Source organism: Pinus tabuliformis, chromosome 5_2 (assembly GCF_031772625.1).
Source record: "Pinus tabuliformis cultivar Carrire ecotype Pingquan chromosome 5_2, CPIR1, whole genome shotgun sequence".
NCBI classification, from domain to species: domain Eukaryota; kingdom Viridiplantae; phylum Streptophyta; class Pinopsida; order Pinales; family Pinaceae; genus Pinus; species Pinus tabuliformis.
In genome coordinates, this window is record NC_142306.1 from 673,699,308 (window position 1) to 673,719,973 (window position 20,666).

Genomic DNA, 20,666 nt, shown 5'->3' on the forward strand with positions numbered 1-20,666 from the left:
ATCTAATACAAATATATTTTTTATAAGAGAGGAAAACCAAATATAAACAGATAATGCAAGGAGCAATATACTTATATTTGGTAAAATGGTGAGGGCTCCCTCTTAATCCAATCTTGAGGGATACGGATAACTTGATCAAAACAATTCAAGAATTTTCTTCGAAAGCATGTTAGACCTACAAGTACTAGAAATCAAAGCATAATAGAAAACAACTAAAAATGTAGAGTACAAGATTAAGAGAGTGAGGACTTAATAGTGTAAGTCCTTTATTTCTGATTCTTATGTCTTGTTATTCTTTGGGTATCCTTCATCAGCAACATTTTCTTAATCCCTGTTTCTCCTTTTATTCTATGGATTCTCAGGAAAATCACTTCTATAGTGACCCATCTTGCGGAAATTGTAGCATTCAATCTTGGATAGGTATATCCTTGTCCCTTTGTATTTATTGAAGGTTCCTTTATTATTGTGACGAGCAGAATAGGAATTTGAGATGTTCTCCTCTTCATTCTCCTTGTTGTTTACTAATTAAATTCTGACTTCTTCTTGAATACATGCATTCCACAATTATTTGAATGTAGGAGTATCCTTCCAACTGTTGATTTCTGATTAAAAGGCACTCCAAGATGTTGGTAATCCTACAAGTGCAGTAATCACAAGCTCCTTTCTATGTACTATTTCATCTATTGTCTGGAGTTTGTCTCTTATTCTAGTTATCTTCACAGAGAATGATGCCACGGTATCATCTTTTGTCATCTTCATAGTTCATAGTTCATCCTTGAGGCTTAAAATTCGACCAATATTCTTGATTGTGAATAATTTGTATAATGCCTCATACATTTCTTTAGTGGAATCTATGTTAGATATGTATGGAATGAGGTTTTCCTTTATTCCATCTAGTATTAGGCTCATGGCCAATATTTATGTTTCTCTAAACTTTTCTTCTCTGTTTCACTTCGTTCATCTGTATGCTTCTTTACTTTTCCTTTGACTAGAGCCAAAACTTTATTTTTCTTGAGGATGGGATCTATCCTATTTTTCCATGCCCTATAGTTGGAGGCTCCTTCTAGCTTTTTTTCTCCCTTTAATGAGTTAGACATGGTTCTTGTAGATAGTAGGGTTATCCCTTATATGATCTATTTTATTGATGACCCTTATTCAACTTCTTAAGACTCCTTATTCTCCTTTCAATAGATCTCCATGTTGCCTTTTTCTTCATTCTTCACCTTAGCTTTGATACCATGTTGTGAAATTAGAAAGGCATAAATATTTTCTTATGATGATAATTGTTGACACCTAATCAGAGGGATTGGGTGTACAACTGTAATTAATGTAAATAAATAATAGAGAAGATAGAGAGTCATCGGGAGATGAACCGAACAATCACTCCCTCTTGTATATAATAATGAACAACCTAAATGAATATATGAGTTTTTGATTTGAGGAGTTACCTCCTGGTCTGACATGGTATCAAAGTAGGCGCCTTTTTTTGACTTCCTTTTAATTTGTAACTCCTATTTTGTTTTGCCTTTGTTTTGCATCTTTTGCAGGCTGATATTTCTATCATGACCCTGCGAAATCTCATTCATTGTTGTTGCATCGAATGGTGCATTGAAGCCGAAGGAGAGCTTTCGTTCATTTTTCATTTAATACAAATTTTGTTGAAGGCGTTGTAATGACTTGGATTTCCTCCTGCTCTGACTATGGTATATATACCCTTTCACATTGAAAAACCATATATCCTTTTTCGTATTCACATATATCCTTTTCCGTATTCCCTTGAGCCAAATCTCAAGTATTATAAACCCATATATAAATTTTTGGGTCTACTCTTTAATTGCATATCGCAAATCTCTTTCCCCGATCAATACCGCTGCATGTTTGTGATGCAATCAGATCCTTCATTAAACCTGCTTGGACACAGTTCCCAAGGTTTCATTTATCTGGATCATTCTCCACCGTTGATCTCAACCTCCAGATCCAACGACTGACATTGATTTCGGAGGGGACCATTTGCATGGTGGTTACCCACCCGAAAAGTGCCTTTTAATCTCCACCGTTAATCGTAACCTCCAAATCCGATGGTTTATAGCGATTTCAGGTGCATTAGTTGCACGAGAGTTACCCGCCCAATACGTGCAGTTTTTCTCTCTCCCTTAGTCACTATGTGTCAACCCCTCAGTGGAATCGAGCACTCCCCTCTCAATACCACTTACCGTTTTTTATCCACCCATAATTCCACTTGTAACCTGAAATCCACCTTTAGTCGTGGTTATCGTCCCGACTTGTTTTGCTTGCGATAACCGTTGATCACTTACCATCGACAACCCTCCTCCGTTCATCTCCTTCGCTCATCTCCTCCGTTCATCTCCTCCGCTCATCTCTGCCATTCATCTCCATCGTTCATCTCTTAAACGTCAAACTCTAGTATATGGGTGAAAGAAGGTGATACCAGGTTGAACGTTGTTGGTATAATGTTGTTGGTATAACGATATGCATTCAATCATATCTATTGTGGGAATAGTTCTCACTAGCAAGGAGAATTATCCTGAATGGTCGAGGAAAATCCAACACACTCTCATTTTTAATGAGCTATGGAAAGGATTGTGTATTGGAGAAGGAGACGAAGTGCCAGTCCAGCCTACCTCAAAGAAGGAGCTCACCATTTGGGAAAATAAGAACAACAAAGCCTATGCATTGATTGCAGCATCTATAAGTGAAGAGGTGAGTCAACACATTTTTCCATTTTCAAATGCATTCAAAGCCTTACAAAAGCTGAAGGAACTCTATGACTCACACTCTACACTTGAAGTTGTTCAACTCATGATTAAACTCTTCACCCTTGAATTACAAAATAATGATCCTCTTGCTCTTGCATCCGAAGTAAAATATATAATGCATGATATCAAAGCCACTAAGGTTGAATTGGATATTCCTCTGATCATTTTTCTCAAGGCACTTCCCACTTACTCCAATTATCTTGAGACATTGCAAGAAAATGGAAATCTCAAAGATATTACCTTTGACTCTCTTGTGAAAAAAATTGTTGAAAGAGAGAAAGCTTTTGGAAAGAAGACAACCCCTGAATCATCTGAAGAGGCTATGTGCCTTGCTCATAAAGAAAAGAATCTTGCCCAAGATTCTTCTAGATGAATAGGTGGTCAAATAGGAATAGGAAGATATTTCAGAGGCAGGGGGGGTAGACACTCAAGGAGAAAAGTCAGATTTGCACTACATACATTGCAAAAGAAATGGATCACATGATGCCTCCACATGCAAGTTACCTTGGGACAAAATTGAGCAACAAAGAAACCAACCCTAAGGTAAAACTAATGACACAGACAAATGTAAAGCACCTGAATCCACTCATTATGTTGTGGCACAATGTCATATTGGAGTAAATGAAAACTTATTTAATGCTTCACTTGCTTCTTCGAAAAATGATTGGTTGCTTGATTCAGGAGCAACTTGCCACATGACTCATAGAAAATATTTTTTTGAAGAATTTACTGACAATGTTGATGGAGCAGTATACTTTGCAGATCAATCAAAAGTCAAGCCATTAGGGCTTGGCACAATCAGGCTTAAATTGCCTGGTCTTCCAGACTTTCTTCTGCATCATGTTCTATATCTCCCACAACTAAGGAGAAACTTGATGTCCTTGGTCCACATCTGCCAGCAAGGTCACTCCATTCATATGTTTGATGGCAAGCTTAAGGTGAGGAAAGCATCTAACCACTCACTTATCATGACAGGGATAGAAGAAGAAAGGCTTCTCAAGCTGCAGGGTACCTTTGCTCGTGCACAACATTTCTCATACAATTCTCATTATGAAGAAGGTACACTTCCATCAAGTTTATTATGGCATGCTAGATTTGGACATTTGAACTATGACAGCCTCCGCTTGTTGAAGAAAAATGGTGTTACTGGTTTGCCTACAATTCCTAGGAAGCTTAAGCAATGTGATGCTTGCATTTTAGGAAAGCATAGCAAACAGTCCTTTCATGATTCACACTCCAGAGCACATAGAAAACTTGAACTCATTCATTCAGATTTATGTGGTCCAATGCCTGTTCCTTCTGCAAATGGAAATAAATATATGATGACATTTATTTATGACTACACTAGAATGTGTTGGGTTTATTTATTGAAGAACAAATCTGATGCTTTTCAAACATTCAAGAACTTTCATACATGGATTGAAAATGATGCACAATCTTATTTTAGCTCTATTCACACTAATTATGGAAAAGAATACACTTCAAATGAATTTGAAAACTATCTTCGCCAACATGGGATCAAACATCAAACAATTGTGCCTTATAATCCCCAACAGAATGGTGTAGCTAAAAGAATGAATAGGACAATCTTAAATATGGTACGCTCCATGTTGTTCTTCAAAAAATGTAAAAATGATGTTTTGGGCTGATACAGTTCTATGTGCTGTATATATAAAGAATAGATGTCCATCTAATGCTATCAGAAACAAGACTCCCTATTAAATGTGGTATGGGTACATTCCTTCGGTAAAGCATCTCAGGGTCTTTAGTTCCACCTATTATGCTTTAATACCAAAGGTACATAGGAACAAACTTGGTGCATGAAGTCGTAAGTGTATCTTCCTAGGTATTCAAACACCTCCAAAACATACCATCTCTATGATGAAGTCAACAAAAAGTTTGTTGTATCTAGAGATGTAATCTTTCTTGAATCATCCAAAACTGACAATGTTGTTGAAAGGCAACTTGATCACTTGGATAGACTCACAAATGTAAAATCATTTCAAGAACTTGATAATCAGATTCCACATCTTGAAGGGGGGATTCCTATACTAGATCAATCTATGGAATCTTCTTCTCAAACACTCTCTCCCCTACATGAAACTCCAACAACAGATGATACTTTGAGTGATGTCATTGACAGAATTGGGAGACTCAATCTTGATTCAGTCCCAACTCAATCAACGGAGCAGACTGGACCATCTGAGAAAGGTCCCCCAAAGTGGATGGCAAAGACACTTGAAAGTGTTCATCCTGATGAGGTTGGAATGATAGGAACTAGAAATTCAAACCAGATAAATGGAGGTAACGCAGATGACTCTGATTCACCTGTTGATATGGATGTTTCTTATGATTGTGAATTCAATTTGTCTACATATTTTGAACCAACTTCCTTCAAAGAAGTTGCTTCTCATGATGAATGGAGAGAAGCAATGCAAAAGGAGCATGATGCCCTGATAAAGAATGGTACTTGGAAGCTGTTTGATCCTCCATTCGGAACTAAACCAATTCGTTGCAAGTGGGTCTACAAGAACAAGTATAAAGTTGATGGCTCACTTGACAAGCACAAAGCGAGGCTTGTGGCAAAAGGTTTTGCACAGAAGGAAGGGGTTGATTATGAGGAAACTTTTGCCCCCATAGCAAAATGGGCTACCATCTAGAGACTCTTTGCCTTAGCAGCTCAGAATGGTTGGAAAGTCCATCAAATGGATGTAAAAACTACTTTCTTGAATGGAGATCTAAAAGAAAATGTTTTTATGTCCCAGCCTAAAGGATTTGTTGTGAAAGGACATGAACATAAAGTATGCAAACTTGTGAAATCCTTGTATGGCCTCAAACAAGCACCACGAGCCTGGTATGAAAAACTGACTGAGCATCTTCTGAAACTCAATTTCAAACATTATGATCTTGATGATGCAACTTTGTTTGTCAATAAATTTGGAAAAACAGTTGTATATCTTGTGGTATATGTAGATGATCTTTTGATGATAGGGAACAATGAAAGCTACATTGCATCCATAAAGAAGGAATTGAAGAAAGGTTTTGAAATGACTGATTTGGGCTATGTTCATTACTATCTTGGTATTGAAGTAACTCAACATCCGAAGTCCATATTCCTTTCTCAAAAAAGGTACATTGGAGATCTGTTGAACAGATTTGGCATGACTGAATGCAATCCTCTGACTACTCCAATGGAACAAAACTTAAAGCTCACATCCATTGAAGGAAAAGAATTTGAGGATGCAACAAAGTATAGACAGCTTGTAGGAAGTCTCAACTACCTAACTACTACCAGACCAGACATTTCATTTGTTGTTGGAATCCTCTCCAGATTTATACAAAAGCCTTGTGAGGGACATTGGTCTGCTACAAAAAGAGTTCTAAATTACTTGAAGGGAACTCAAGACTTTGGAATCAAGTACACACAGGTGGGCGACTTCAACTTGATTGGATACTCTGATTCAGACTTCAATGGAGACAAAGAAATTGGGGTTTCTACTTCAGGCTATGCTATGAGTCTTGGATCAGGAGTTGTCTCCTAGAGATCATGCAAACAATCAGTTCCAATAGATTCCACAACAGAGGCAGAATATGTGGTAGCAGCTAAGGCAACAAAATAAATTATGTGGCTCACGAAAATTCTTGAAGATTTGCAGGTAAAACAAATACAATCAACTCCACTCATGATTGACAATACCTCTGCAATAAAGTTGGCCAAGAACCCAAAGTTCCATGATCGAACAAAGCACAGCAATACTAAATATCGTCTGATTCGACATCATGTTGAGGCCAAAACAATCCATCTCCGCCATTGTTCCACTAATGAGAAAATTGCAGACATCTTCACCAAAGCACTTGGAAGAGAAAAGCTTGAAAAATTCATAACGATGCTTGGACTCACCAACATCCCTTCAGATTAAGGGGGGGAATGTTGACACCTAATCAAATGGATTGGGTGTACAACTGTAATTAATGTAAATAAATAATAGAGAAGATAGAGAGTCATCAGGAGAAGAACCGAACAGTCACTCCCTCTTGTATATAATAATGAACAACCTGAATGAATATATGAGTTTTTGATTTGAGGAGTTACCTCCTGGTCTAACAATAATTACTTGTGATATTATTGTTTTTCTTATTAATTTTCTTATGTTATTCTGTTATCTTTGTTTCATCAATAAATTATCAAATACAAAACATGAAGATCATGGACACCAAATGTAGTCAGATAGCCAAGGAAAACCCCCTATATAGTAGAAAAGCTAGTCAACAACTCTTCCTTCAGTAGATTCATATGATAGTGAGACAACAAAGCCCCTAGAACAACATACCTTATTCCTCCACCAAGTCAGCCTTCTATGATGCAACAACCTTCAATATTCTCTTCTTGTTCCACAACTTCAGCCCAACAACATCCCATAAACTTTTATCCATTTTACTACAAGTGTAGCAAAATTTTCAACCCCCGACTTTAGAACTTTGATCCTACAATAGAGAGATAATTCCAGTCCCATATTTAGGTCAATAACTTTGCATGTGTGAATGAAAGATAACACAAAAACTTGATTTCCTTGTTCCAATTTCTCTCCTTCTTCTCCAGTAACTTAACACTTTTTACTGCAACTAGTTTACTGCACTTTTTACTGCAAATCGAATTTGTTGTGTGTGAGTTCCAGATGAATTTGGGTTGCTGCAATATATAGGCTTCTAGTGAGGTCAAATTACCCTGTTTGATGCCGACTTGGTGGACGAGGCCTAAATGACCTATTTTACAGTAAAATAGTTTTCTTCTTTGACAAATACTTCCAAAGAAGGGTTATTTACAATATGGCATGGACAAGGACACTTGACATAAACCCTAGAGGTCTAAAATGGAGACCTCGACCTAAAAGAAATTGACACAAGCATAACCCATGCTTTAATAAGTCAATTTATTTAATAGTAAAAATTATTTTTCTTTCTTTTGATAACTACATTTCATTATGATACAAGTACAATTATGAATGTCAAACCTAGTTACATTCTTCAATAGTTAAGACGTTTTCCCAATTGCATTGATTTTTAAAATACCATTATTATTCCACTGGGGTAGTTCATCACAATAGATCATGTAATATTCCATCATTCCATCACAATATATATTTATTTTTCACCATTCTCCCATTATCTAAGGAATTTGCAAAAAATAAATATATTATTCATTTTATTGAATTTGTTTTTTATAGGGATCATAAAACCCATTAAACATAGTTGAAAAATGGACATTGTGCATAGAATTTTATTGTTATCCCAATCCAGGACAATCCATAATTACTTATGTGGTATAAAATATTATGATGAACAAGTCCTCCAAAGGAAAAGGAATGTACTTGGAATGGAAACAAACAATAAATCATATTATATTGCATTGATAGAAGGCTTAGGAACAGTGAGGGAGTATGGATCCAATGGAATTGTAGCCTTCACCAATTCTAAACTTGTGTACCACCAGATAAAAGACGTGTACCAAGTCAAAAAGGAGAAGTTAAAATAACTGCATGGAGAAGCAAAAAAATTTGCTAGTCAGTTTCAATCATTTACCATAAGTCATCATGCAAATGTTAATAGGATGTCTAGTGATCTATTGTATGGGGCAATGCCAATTCAATATTTGTGTGTGAAATATGAATTGGCGTCAAGAATCTCCCCCACAAAATTTATTGATCGACATTGTAAGATATCTTTGATATGTGCGTGTTTTTAGTTATAAATGTGGTGTTTTTAATGACCATGTGTTTCTTTCAATACTCTACTAAGTGTTCCTCCACTATGTAAGCACAACTTGGTGAACTGACATATTTTAGAAAATTGTGTATTTAATTCTCTAAATATGCACTTTAGCATTTTTGTTTTTAGTCTTGAGTATATTCGAAATGAAGAATTTACACCAAATAATTTTGAAGAAACCCTTGGATAGTTACATTTATTTGTCTTATTAATTTTCTAAATTCTTGATCTTTTTAAATAGTAATTTTAAAGATTTTTAAATGCATGAGGTAACTTGGGTTTTTTTAAAGATTATGTCACTGTATATATATATATATATATATATATATATATATATATGCCCATGAATATGGATCGAGGATGTGGATCATCACATGAGCAGTTACCACCTGATTCTTCAAGGCATAAATGGGATAGAGCATCAACTGAGTCTCATGCATCGACTAAAGGGCGACTTTCTATGCATGTTGACGAGATTGTTCATGGATCGAGGAGTGTATCAGATGAATCAGGGGAGGGTCATCGTTCACTACATCATCATCATGGTATCTCTCTCTCTCTCTCTCTCTCTCTCTCTCTCTCGATATATATATATATATATATATATATATATATATATGTGTGTGTGTGTGTGTGTGTGTGTGTGTGTGCAAGTTCTTGAATGATATTTGTATAATCATATGTACATACACATTGAATTGATTTTTTTCAATTTAGCTTTATTAATTTATAATAAATTCCATCCTTTTTAGGAACATCTCTCACTACGTCGAAGAGATTATCAGATCAATCAATGGAGGGCCATTATTCACATCATCGTGGTATGGTATATATATGTTTATGTGCATTTACTTAAATGATAAATAGGTAGAATCATATGTACACACATATATTGAATAGATGTTTTTCAATTTAACTTAATTAATTTATTATTATTTCTATTTTTTTTAGAAGCATCTCTCACTAGGTCATTGCGTGAGGGTGGTCAACAAGCTCAATCAACTCATGTACTTGGGCATGATGGTGCTCAACCATCTTCGAGTAGTCATGAATCTCAATCAGATCATCATGATCCTCATAATTTTGGTAAATGATATAATTGAATTTTTTTATGTTAAAACAAATTTGTACATGTAAATGAATTGTATGTACATATACATGTACATAGAATCTTGCATTTTTATACATGCATTCACATGTTTTAATATTTATATAATTATATTGAAGTAGGGGGTGAAAATGTTGATCGAAGTCAATGTAGGCGAAGCAAGGAAATTCTAGAAGAAGACCATACGTCAATTACCACCTATCCATCTGATATTCCTAATGAGCTTCCTTGGGAAACAAATGTCCAACAATGTATGTTACAAAGGTGCATAGCTCATTATTCAAAATTGAAGAAAGATCTTTCAAATTTGGAGCTCCCTGCAAAGAGTCGACAAAGCTTAGAAATAGTTGTGCACTCTCTAAGTTCATTTCTTGATATTTAAAAGAACTTTGGGCCAAAAATTGATTTCTTTATAGATATGATGAGGCATATAAAGGAAACAGTGATGGGTCCTAATAAATGGGTCAAGGTAAGTAGAACGGTTACAAAAGCACATGTTAAATCTATATTTAATTTCAAAGAAGGACCAAAAAGAAAGATATTCAAGGTGCAATATTTCAAGCACCCTGAAACAACCCACCATTTGTATAATAGGTTCCTTGTCGTGTATGGAAAGATGCCATGGAATGATGATATTCCACATTATTTTGAAAAAAGAAAATTGCAGAATCTTTTTTGGGTATGAAACCTAATTATATTGACCTTCCATCTAAATATTATGGTACTGGGAGAGGTCAGACATATGAACATAAGGGTACATTAAGGGTTACTGAATTACCTCATCCTCTGCCACCTTTAGTACCTCAACCGCCACGTCTGGTAACTTTGCGGTCGGAGATGGATGTCACTTCTTAGATTAGTCGAGAAGCAAGGGATGCCATTATAGACAACATACATAATTCAATGGCTGGAATTGATGTCAGTCTAAATCGAAAAAGAGTACGAGCTAATGCATGTGCTAATTTTGTATATAAATAAAATTAGGAGATAAATAATATGAATATTGAAGATGTTAAATCATATGCAAAGGCTTGTCGTGATGGTTGGAAAGACCTAATTGGTCATGAGGAAAAGGGCATGGGATCGGTATGTGTTAATGTTTAGGGTGGATATTTTAATGTAATGTAATGTATGTGTTAATGTTGATTCACATACATTTTGTAATTTTTTTCATATATAATCTAACACGAATGTATAATATGTTCACCATTTGCAGTTAAGTCATTTTGCTGAATGAAAATTTAGATAATATCACGGTCTTGAGTTTAGGTTCCAATCAAGATATGTTGAGAGATGTTAGTTTTTTTTAAGAGTTCATGTTGATACTATTAATTTACTTTTATTATATCGATATTGTGAATATATATTTGTAAAATAAATAATTACATATATAATTAAATGTTAACAAATTTTGATTCCATCTAGCATTCTCGACATAGTGCCACTCTCTTCCTCCCTATTAGGAGACGTGTTAAATATTTTCTTGTCACAAGTATTGAATATTTCACTTTTGTTTTGTTATAAATTGAAGCAAGTTTCATTAAAAATTGAGAACTATATCTTATATTAGGTTTGTGGAAACAGTTTCCCTTCTCCAGGGACATTAGTGATGGAGTAAGCTATGTGGACAAGATCGTCTAAACAATTTTAAAAAGTTGTAGCAATTTTTTTAATATTGCGAGTTTATGAATTTTCATGTGCAATTTTAACTTTTTAATATATGCATATACATGTATTGTACAGGGAATCCATGAGGGCACAATGTAGGGGGAACACCATGAGGTATTGCATGGAATTTGAAACTTGAGTTGGTTACAGGGATAGGATTGTCTAGACAATTTGAAAAAGTTGTAACAATGTTTTTTATATTGCGAGTTTATGCATTTTCATTTGCAATTTTAAATTTTTATTATATACATGTACATGTATTGTACAAAGCATCCATGAGGGGTAAATTTAGGGGGAAAACAACAAGGTATTGCATGGAATTTGAAACTTGAGTCGGTTATAGGGATTGAATCGTCTAGACAATTTGAAGAATTTGTTATTTGATTTTTTACTATTGTGAGTTTATGCATTTTCATGTGCAATTTTAAAATTTTAATATATACATGTACATGTATTGTATACAGTATCCATCAGGGCAGAATGCAAGGGGAACACCACGGAGTATTCCATGGAATTTAAAACCTTTTATAGTTTTGTTTTGATGATTAAATTCTAATTTAATTTTAAAACATTAAAATTTAATTTTAAAGTACACAATATTATGTATATATGCATATTACACATGTTGTGAAGGGCAGCCATGATTCTGATGAGAGCACGAGGATGTTGATAGATCGTATATTTTAGCGAGATTATCTTTGACGCAAATTTTTATTTGACAGACTTTTTATTATATTTAGTTTTATCATGATATAGATTTTGGACATATTTAAATTAAAACTCTTTATTATGAATTGATCTCTTTGATGCATATTTTTATTTGACAACTTTTTATTATATTTACTATTATAATGATATAAATTTTGGACATATTTTAAATAGAACTCATTATTATGAATTGATATTTAATACACTAATTTTGGATTTTATGTACATTTTGCATGATGATACTTATAATGTTGGTAGAAGATAATATGGAATTGGCTTCAAATTATTAGGTTTTATGAAGTTGTTTTGTGAAGTAGTTTAATGAATAGTAAAATTACAAATTACAAAACATGGTACATTTTACATTCACGAATATCATCATGGTGTAGATATCTAAAATGCAACCATAACTTAAAATTGCATTATAAAATATGTTATACATTTTTCATTCATGAATAGATCATCATTTTGTATAGAATAGTTACTATGGATGTGGCTTGATACTAACTTTTAATATAAAGTTGCTCAAGTCAAACATACTATAAAATTTCATTATAAACATGGTACTTGCATGATGCATGATTTGATGCTTAAAGGTTTTACATTTAAGTTCATGAATATGAAGCAATGAAAGTAAATTTTCATTTAGTTGGCACATTTTGCATGATGATTCTTATAATGTTAGTAAATGATTCTTAGGTTTTGTTCAAAGTTGTTTTGTCAAGTTGTTTAATGAATAGTAAAATTCCAAATTACAAAACATGGTACATTTTTCATTTGAATGAATCTTATAATGGTGTAGATGTCTAAAAAAATCATATAAATATAGATAATTTTGCATTCATAAATATATCATCATCTTGTATAGAAGGGCTACTATGGATGTGGGTTGATACTTAACTTTTAATATAAATTTGCTACCCACCTTTTGATACCCTTTGTAATAGTTACAATTTCCCCATACCATCTTTTCAAGTGATGTATGTTTCAGCCTAAATTATAAGCAGAATGCATGCCATTTTAGATTTCATTATTACCCACCACAGTTCTAATGTATCAACCTTTGCTTGGTTGTTCTAGTTAACTTCTAACTTTTTGCTTGATGTAAGGTTTCAAGTTATAGTTTGTGAGCTTAATCAACAACAAACATTATTTAAAACGTGTTACATTTTTCATGATGCATGGTTTGATGCTTAAAGGTTTTACATTTAAGTTCATGAATATGGAGCAATGTTTGTAAATTTGCAAAATTACAAAAAATACAAATTACAAAACATGGTACATTTTGCATTCATGAATCTTATAATGGTGTAGATGTCTAAAAAAATCATATAACTTAAAATTTGATTTTAAAACATCTAGTACATGTATACATTTTGCATTCATGAATAGATAATCATCTTGTATATAAGGGATATTGATACTTAATGTTTAATATAAAGTTTCTTAAATAAAAAATACTATAGTAAATTTGGATTTAGTTGGTACTTTGTATGGCTCACATACGTAGAGTTTTAGAACCCAACTTTTTATACCCTTTGTAATAGTTACAGTTTCCCCATACAAAATTTTTAAGTGATGTATGTTTCAAGTTAAATGATAAGTAGAATGCATGTCATTTTGGATTTCACTATTACCCACCAAAGTTTTCATGGATCAACCTTTGCTTGGTTGTTCTAGTTAACTTCCAACTCTTTGTTTGATGTAAGGTTTACGTTATAGTTTGTGAGTTTAATCAACAATAGAAATTATTTAAAACATGTTACATTTTGCATGATGCATGGTTTGATTCTTAAATGTTTTATATAAAAGTTCACGAATATGAAGAAATGTTTGTAAATTTTCATTCAGTTGGTACATTTTGCATGATGATTCTTATAATGTTAGTAGAAGATAATAAGGATTTGGGTTGATTCTTAGTTTTTGTGAAGTTTTTTTGTCAAGTTGTTTAATGAATAGTAAAATTGAAAATTACAAAACATGTTACATTTTGCATTCATGAATCTTATAATGGTTTAGATGTCTAAAAGAATCATATAACTCAAAATTGCACATTATGAAACATGGTACATGTACACATTTTTCATTAATGAATATACCATCATCTTGTATAGAAGAGTTACTATGGATGTGGTTGGATACTTAACTTTTAATATAAAGTTGTTCAATGCAAACATACTATAAAATTGTATTATAAAACATACATTCTAAATTACCTTCTTTGTCTTAAAGTCTACTTTCAGATACTAAGTTGTATTTTTCATGAAATTTGAGAAATCTTAGAGATTGAGAATTAAAAATTGCAATGTTGAATCAATTGAAGTTACATTAATCTCAAAAGGTGCATTATAGTAATTGAAATTTTCAAATATTAAAACTATGTGTGGAGCATGCATTGCTAGTTTTAATAGGTTTTGTATGCACTACATGTATAGGAAAAACACAATAAAATGTATTTTTTTAGTAATGCATTTTTTGTAATAATGCATGTTTTATGGTAATGTGATTTTAATAAATTAAATAATGTTACTAATATGACAATAAAAATATTTGAAAAGATAAAATGATGATATAAAAAAGAAAAATGCAGTGCAAACATGATAGATGTATAATCAACAACAAACAAGAAAATTGCCACATGCTACATCCTTACATTATAGTAGTATTTTGTATCTTTGAATTTCTTTTTAAAACTTAACAACAAAACCACCATATTAATGAAAACAATTTTTTAATACTTAGTACTAGCTAGAATGGACAACTTAAGAGTGCACAAAAAGAAAGACTAACAATCTACTTGAAATCTTTCTCAAAAATCAATACAAGGAGCAGATACTATTGGGAAATTAAATTAAAAAAAAATTAATGGAATTACATCCTCAATGATCCTTTCATGGTTAGCTTTTGACATTCTCCATTTTTTAACTTTCATTTTTTTTCTTGATCGAACTTCTATCAGCTTTATGTGTGTTACACACACCAAGTGATTATATTGACAACTTATGGCATCAGGTTGATAGTTTTGAAAGTAAACATGACTCTTGGTTTAGTGAGTTTCTTGGAAAAAATATCCTTTCATTATAATATACCCTCTTTCATATATAAAATCGTTATCATCATAGTCCTCTAATAACTTCATCTTTCATTTAGTGCACGCATCAAATAATACTTTACATTTTATATGTTTTTAGTGGGTGAAACTATAGCAAAAAGATCTCCTGTACAATAAAAAAAAGTGTAAATTCATATCATAATTAACAAAAAATTGATTATCAACACATACTTTATTTTATTATATATTTATATCTATTTTTTAACTATTATCTAGCTACGTATACATAATGGTACTTATCCTTTGAAAGTGATTGAAATGTTACCTTCTATAACAAGATCAGAAACTCCATCACCTTCAAATGACATTATAGTCTCCTCTGATTCCATCTCTTTGAAGCTTGCAAATGACATTTTCCCCTTTCTATTAAGTTTTGTATGTTTCCAAGATTTCACATACATATTGTTTTCACAAACATCATTGAATTGTGTGTCCTCTATGCAAATAGGACAAAAACAAGATTATTTTCTTCTATCAAATGAAAACGCATTTCGATACTCTTTTATTTTAATTGAATGCAACTTTTTATTCCATTTTACTATTTCAACTTCATATTTAATCGATCTATCTACATCTTGGACTCTAATATGCCAAAAAAATGTGTCGTAAATTCAAACAATAAATTAAATATGTTATTCAAAATATAATTTATATATCAAAGATAATCATCAATCAGTTATTTAAACTGTATAATTTATAACTCTTTAAAATTAGGAAATTAATAGAAATTTTATCATATATTAAAAATATATACAATTTAATTTATATGTACATACCTGCATACCTCCCTTGATGGTGTGGTCTCAGGGCTTAGTGCAACAATGCACCATTGAACAAATTGTTCAACTGAGACAAGTCAGTGTGCAGAGTGGTCCATTGGATATCCTCAAAGTGCTCATTTAATGCATGCCCTTATGCCATCATGTTCTCCTTTCCCATGACCAGTCTCAAAGAAATTCCAACAATGTTTAATGTTGGTTTTCATATGAAGACGACACAACCAAAAGAATGATCATGAATATTTGAATTAACCTACTCATCCATCTAACCATGTCCAATGTCCATTGAATTTTATTCCACAAATTTTCAATGAGTCATAAATATTATCAAAGCAATGTTGTACAAAATGGGTATCATGTGTATGATCATCGCTGATATAAAAATTATATTATTTAATAACATGTCAATTTTCACTGTTACTTTCTATATGATCAATATTTTATTTAGCATGTCTATATAAAACATGGACAAGCATGAAGACTTGGTCAGAATTATAATATTCACTTTTTATTTCATTTTGTGCAACAAATGTGTAATTTTTTGCAAAATCAATTATCGACAAATGGTCCCTCGTGGAAAAATTTCACAGTATTTTTTGACTCGAAATTCCTGCCATTGAGCTCTATGAGAATGCTTGGTGTATTTATAAATTTTTGTCTCAAACTTCTTCAAAAACTCTATCACAGAAATTTCTTCTTCTTGTAAATCAATCCTTCTAGCACTTGTACTACTACTTGAACCAATCGATGTATGGATATATTCATATCTCTTCCATTTCACTTTTATGTTGGAAAGTGATTGATCATTCATATCAATAGGATATTTGTCATGAAACAAAGTCAAATTTCCACAATGATCACATTTTTTACCACCAACACATTTCTTTTGGTAAAATAATTCATGATTTTCTCTTCCACATAGAATTTCAGATATGAAATCATGGATAGTGGAAGGAGGAGGTGAATTTTTCCAAAAAATTTTACCAAAATTAAGGAAGGTGTCATAATATAATTGAAATTCCACATGATAATGACAACAACAAGTGTCACATACAGTGATAGGTTTAACATACCATGGTTTTTGTTGCACAAAAGTACTAATTGAGACATTAATTCCATGATTCTCTTCTATGAACTTATTGAACAACTCTATCTAAGTGATGTCCAAGATATGTTTTCCTTTTTTTTCATACTGATTTCGTGATATTCATCGCCACATCACATCCCTTACTTTTGGTGAAACACATTGATTTTTCATCCAATATTCATATATTATTTTTTTAACATCTTCTCCAAGCCTATATTTGTATGGTTTCCTACAAATAACTGTCCAAGAATCAAGCTCATCATTTTCATCTATTTGCAATCAAAATTTCCTGTGATTGCGCAATGTTTTTCGTGAGGTCTGTAATGCTTCTGTCATAGATTTTGCGAAACAATTTTCTTTAGTACTTGATGAAACCACTTCCATTTGTATTGATCTACGTGCATCTAGGTCACTTTTCTTTCTAGATCTTCCAATTGATTTTAGAGCACTATTTATATTTTGAATCACATTTTCCTTCACCCTTTTATCTTTTGTTGATTTTCGAATGCTTAATATAGTTGTAGCTTCTTTTAATTTCTTCAATGTTAAGAGAACTCTTAAAATTTGAGCTTAAACTGTTACATTTTCATCTTTAAAGAACTTATCAATAATGATCTTAACACACGATATCGTATAACATGGTAAACTTTTTTATCTCAATATGTGCCAGTGTTGACATTTTTTAACATTTTATCATCGATATTGATTTGATCTGTACATATGATAATTTAATATAAATTAGTATAAATATACATAAAATAATTAAATTAAAAAATAGAGTTTATGAAATTGATACTAATAAATATGTAAAATTTCAATAATACATGACATATATATATACATACCTAAGGGTGGTTCAACTTCTTCACTTGACATCTTCAACAACATCGCCAATCATTAGTTCATTTTCTTCTTCACTTTGCCTTTCAGCATTTTCAATCGCATCATCAATGTTATGAGGAAAATCTCTCTCTATTTACATTGCAAAATATTTTTCAAATTAATTCATCAAATAAAAATTAAATTCCATAATACACTATTAAATTTTAAATATCATTTATAATATCTACATTTACTTACCTGGTTCAACTTCTTGTTGAAGTTGATTTTCCCTTTCAATATTTAAGTGTTCTTCCTTCTTTATTTTGTAATACTTTCTCGAGTATTCTCCATGAGCCTCATTGTCTCTAATTCGATCATATTTTCTCTTACAATTTCTTTGATTCCCCATGATAATTCAATCTATGTAGATTTTTAAAATGAGGCCCAAAAAAGTCACTTTCAAAATCCAACCAAAAAATGTCACTTTCAAAATCCAACCAGAAAATTTCACTTTCAAAATTTAGTCTTAAAAGTTAAATTTCAAAATTCAGCCCAAAAGACTCACTTTAAAACTTTAGCTAAGAAAATTCACTTTAAAAATTCACCCTAAAAATGCACTTTAAAAATCCAACCTAAAAAAAAGTTTATGTCCAAAAATTAGATTCAAAGAAGTTTGATATTCAAAAGTTGCACATGGAGAATGTGAGTGCAAAAATGACATTTCAGCCGATTTTATTTATAACGTTCAACTGAAACAGTTGTATCAGACGGTTGCATCATTTCAATTTCACCATTGTGTTTATAAGACCCCAAAGATACAAAAAACCCTTGAAATATATATGTTGACAAACCTTAGGAACTTATGCAGCGTAATGGTAAGGGAAACAACACCCTAGGAACCTATGCAATGCATTCTTTAAAGGTAATAATACCCTATGAAGTTATGCATTGTAATGGTGAAGGGAAATAATGAAAATGCAAGTGATTTTTCTAGAGTCGATAATGATAACTGACTTTGAATTTCTACTAGATCCAGAGCCAACCTTCTTGATCTCGCGCACAACCTCCATGCCCTCTACAACTTAACCAAATATGATGTGCTTGCCATCAATCCACGAGGTCTGTGTGGTACAGATCAAGAACTGGGACCCATTATTGTTAAAGTCGGTGTTGGCCATGGAGAGGATGTCGGGCACCATGTGCTTCTTTGCAAATTTCATGTCGGTAAACTTCTCATCGTAGGTCAACTCCCCGCTGGTGTCATTTCCTCGTGTGAAGTCACCAATATGGCACATGAACCCTAGGATCAGATAGTGGAGTGTTGAACCCTTGAAGTGCAGGGGCCTTCCAGAGTGGTCAGTTCCTTTTTCTCCAGTACACAACACACGGAATTTATCGGTCGTCTTTAGCATCACATTGACATAGAGCTCCATCACGATTCGGCTAGTTGGGACACCATCAACATACATATAAAAGAAAACCTACTTATCAACCCTACTTTCTCCACTACAAAACCTCTTTTCCTCGAAATTGAAGAAATATATGAGGAAGTTCTAGTGATATGGCATCCCTCTCATTCTTTTTATTCTATAAAATAAAACCCATCCATTCCTTTTATTCTAGAGAAAAACCCGCTCATTCAGAGTTGAAATTAGAGTCTATTATGTGGTGAAGACCAAGCTTTTTGGGACAATAAAGAAGGCCTAAATTTGGCCTTAGTAAAAATCTAAGTCAAGACTTTGATCGAGTTCATTGTGGATTGTTGAAAGATGATTTGTGGACAGATTTTGGAGGGATGACTTGGTACTTGTTGGATGTCACTTGTCTATCTCACATAAGGAGAGAGAAGAAAGTGGTGTGTGTCTTGCATGTTATAGATTTTCATGCAACCTCTTATTAAATGTTTCAACATGTTGTTTTGACACCCATAAAAAGTAGATTGATTAGCATTCTCTTAGGAAGGGTATGATGTCTTACATCCTTATAAGTATATATCTTTTCAATGGAATGTGGCAATGGAAATGGAACAATCTTCTACTTTGTAGAAGTCATTTTATTCCATCTTCTATTTTGTAGAAGTCCTTTTTCCCAGGCCACTTGGACTCCTTAGAATTGTAGAATTTCCAAACCTTAGTGATACCATATTTGACTAGTATTATCTACAAATGATCGATGCTAGGATTATCACTTATTGATCCTTGGACCTCTTCACCTAGTATTCTAGAAATGTACTCATTTATCGACCTCACCATTATAGAAAGTGAAATTTGACATCACTCCTTTTCATCTTTTTCATGCAAATTTCACTAGATTCCAAGAGAGGCATCTGTAAAAGGATGAAAAATACCTAACAAGGATTTCTTCATGTTTGAAACACCCAATTATGTTCATAAAATTAGTTTTTCAATGAACTTTGATTCCATCTTTCTTCACATGGGTTCATATGATAGCCCAACAAATGGAAAAGGCTCATTCCAGTTAAGGGAATTGTACAAACTTGATGATCAAAAAAAAGGAAAAGGACTTTTTAGTATCATTTGGCTTATAACTATTTCTTCATGTAGAGAAGAAGTATAAATCTACATTCAAATGAGGACTCCACCAAGCAACAATTTGGAGATAGAATTCCATATTAGCTACACATAAGCCCATAGATGTAAGAATTGACAAAATCATGTTGAATATTAATGTAATATCAGATGCATTATAATCAAAACAAATGGAACATCCAACACCATGGTTAAAAGTGCTATCTCCACATGGAATTCGAGAGTGGGTGGCATTGATGCTAGATATTGGACATCACAACATCTAAACAAAAGCTGATGAAATCATTGCA

At 32.6% G+C, this 20,666-nt stretch overlaps 1 protein-coding gene across 1 annotated transcript; it reads right to left on the reverse strand.

Moving 5' to 3' along the window:
• Positions 1-18,909: 18,909 nt before the first annotated feature.
• Positions 18,910-19,260, reverse strand: LOC149160906 (peptidyl-prolyl cis-trans isomerase-like). Its single transcript, XM_089434733.1, has one exon. The coding sequence runs from the start codon at positions 19,258-19,260 to the stop codon at positions 18,910-18,912; it is 351 nt and encodes a 116-aa protein (XP_089290859.1).
• Positions 19,261-20,666: the final 1,406 nt, after the last annotated feature.

Coding starts and splice junctions, on each gene's coding strand:
- LOC149160906 (XM_089434733.1), bottom strand. CDS start 19,260: ATGGAGCTCTATGTCAATGTGATGCTAAAGACGACCGATAAATTCCGT.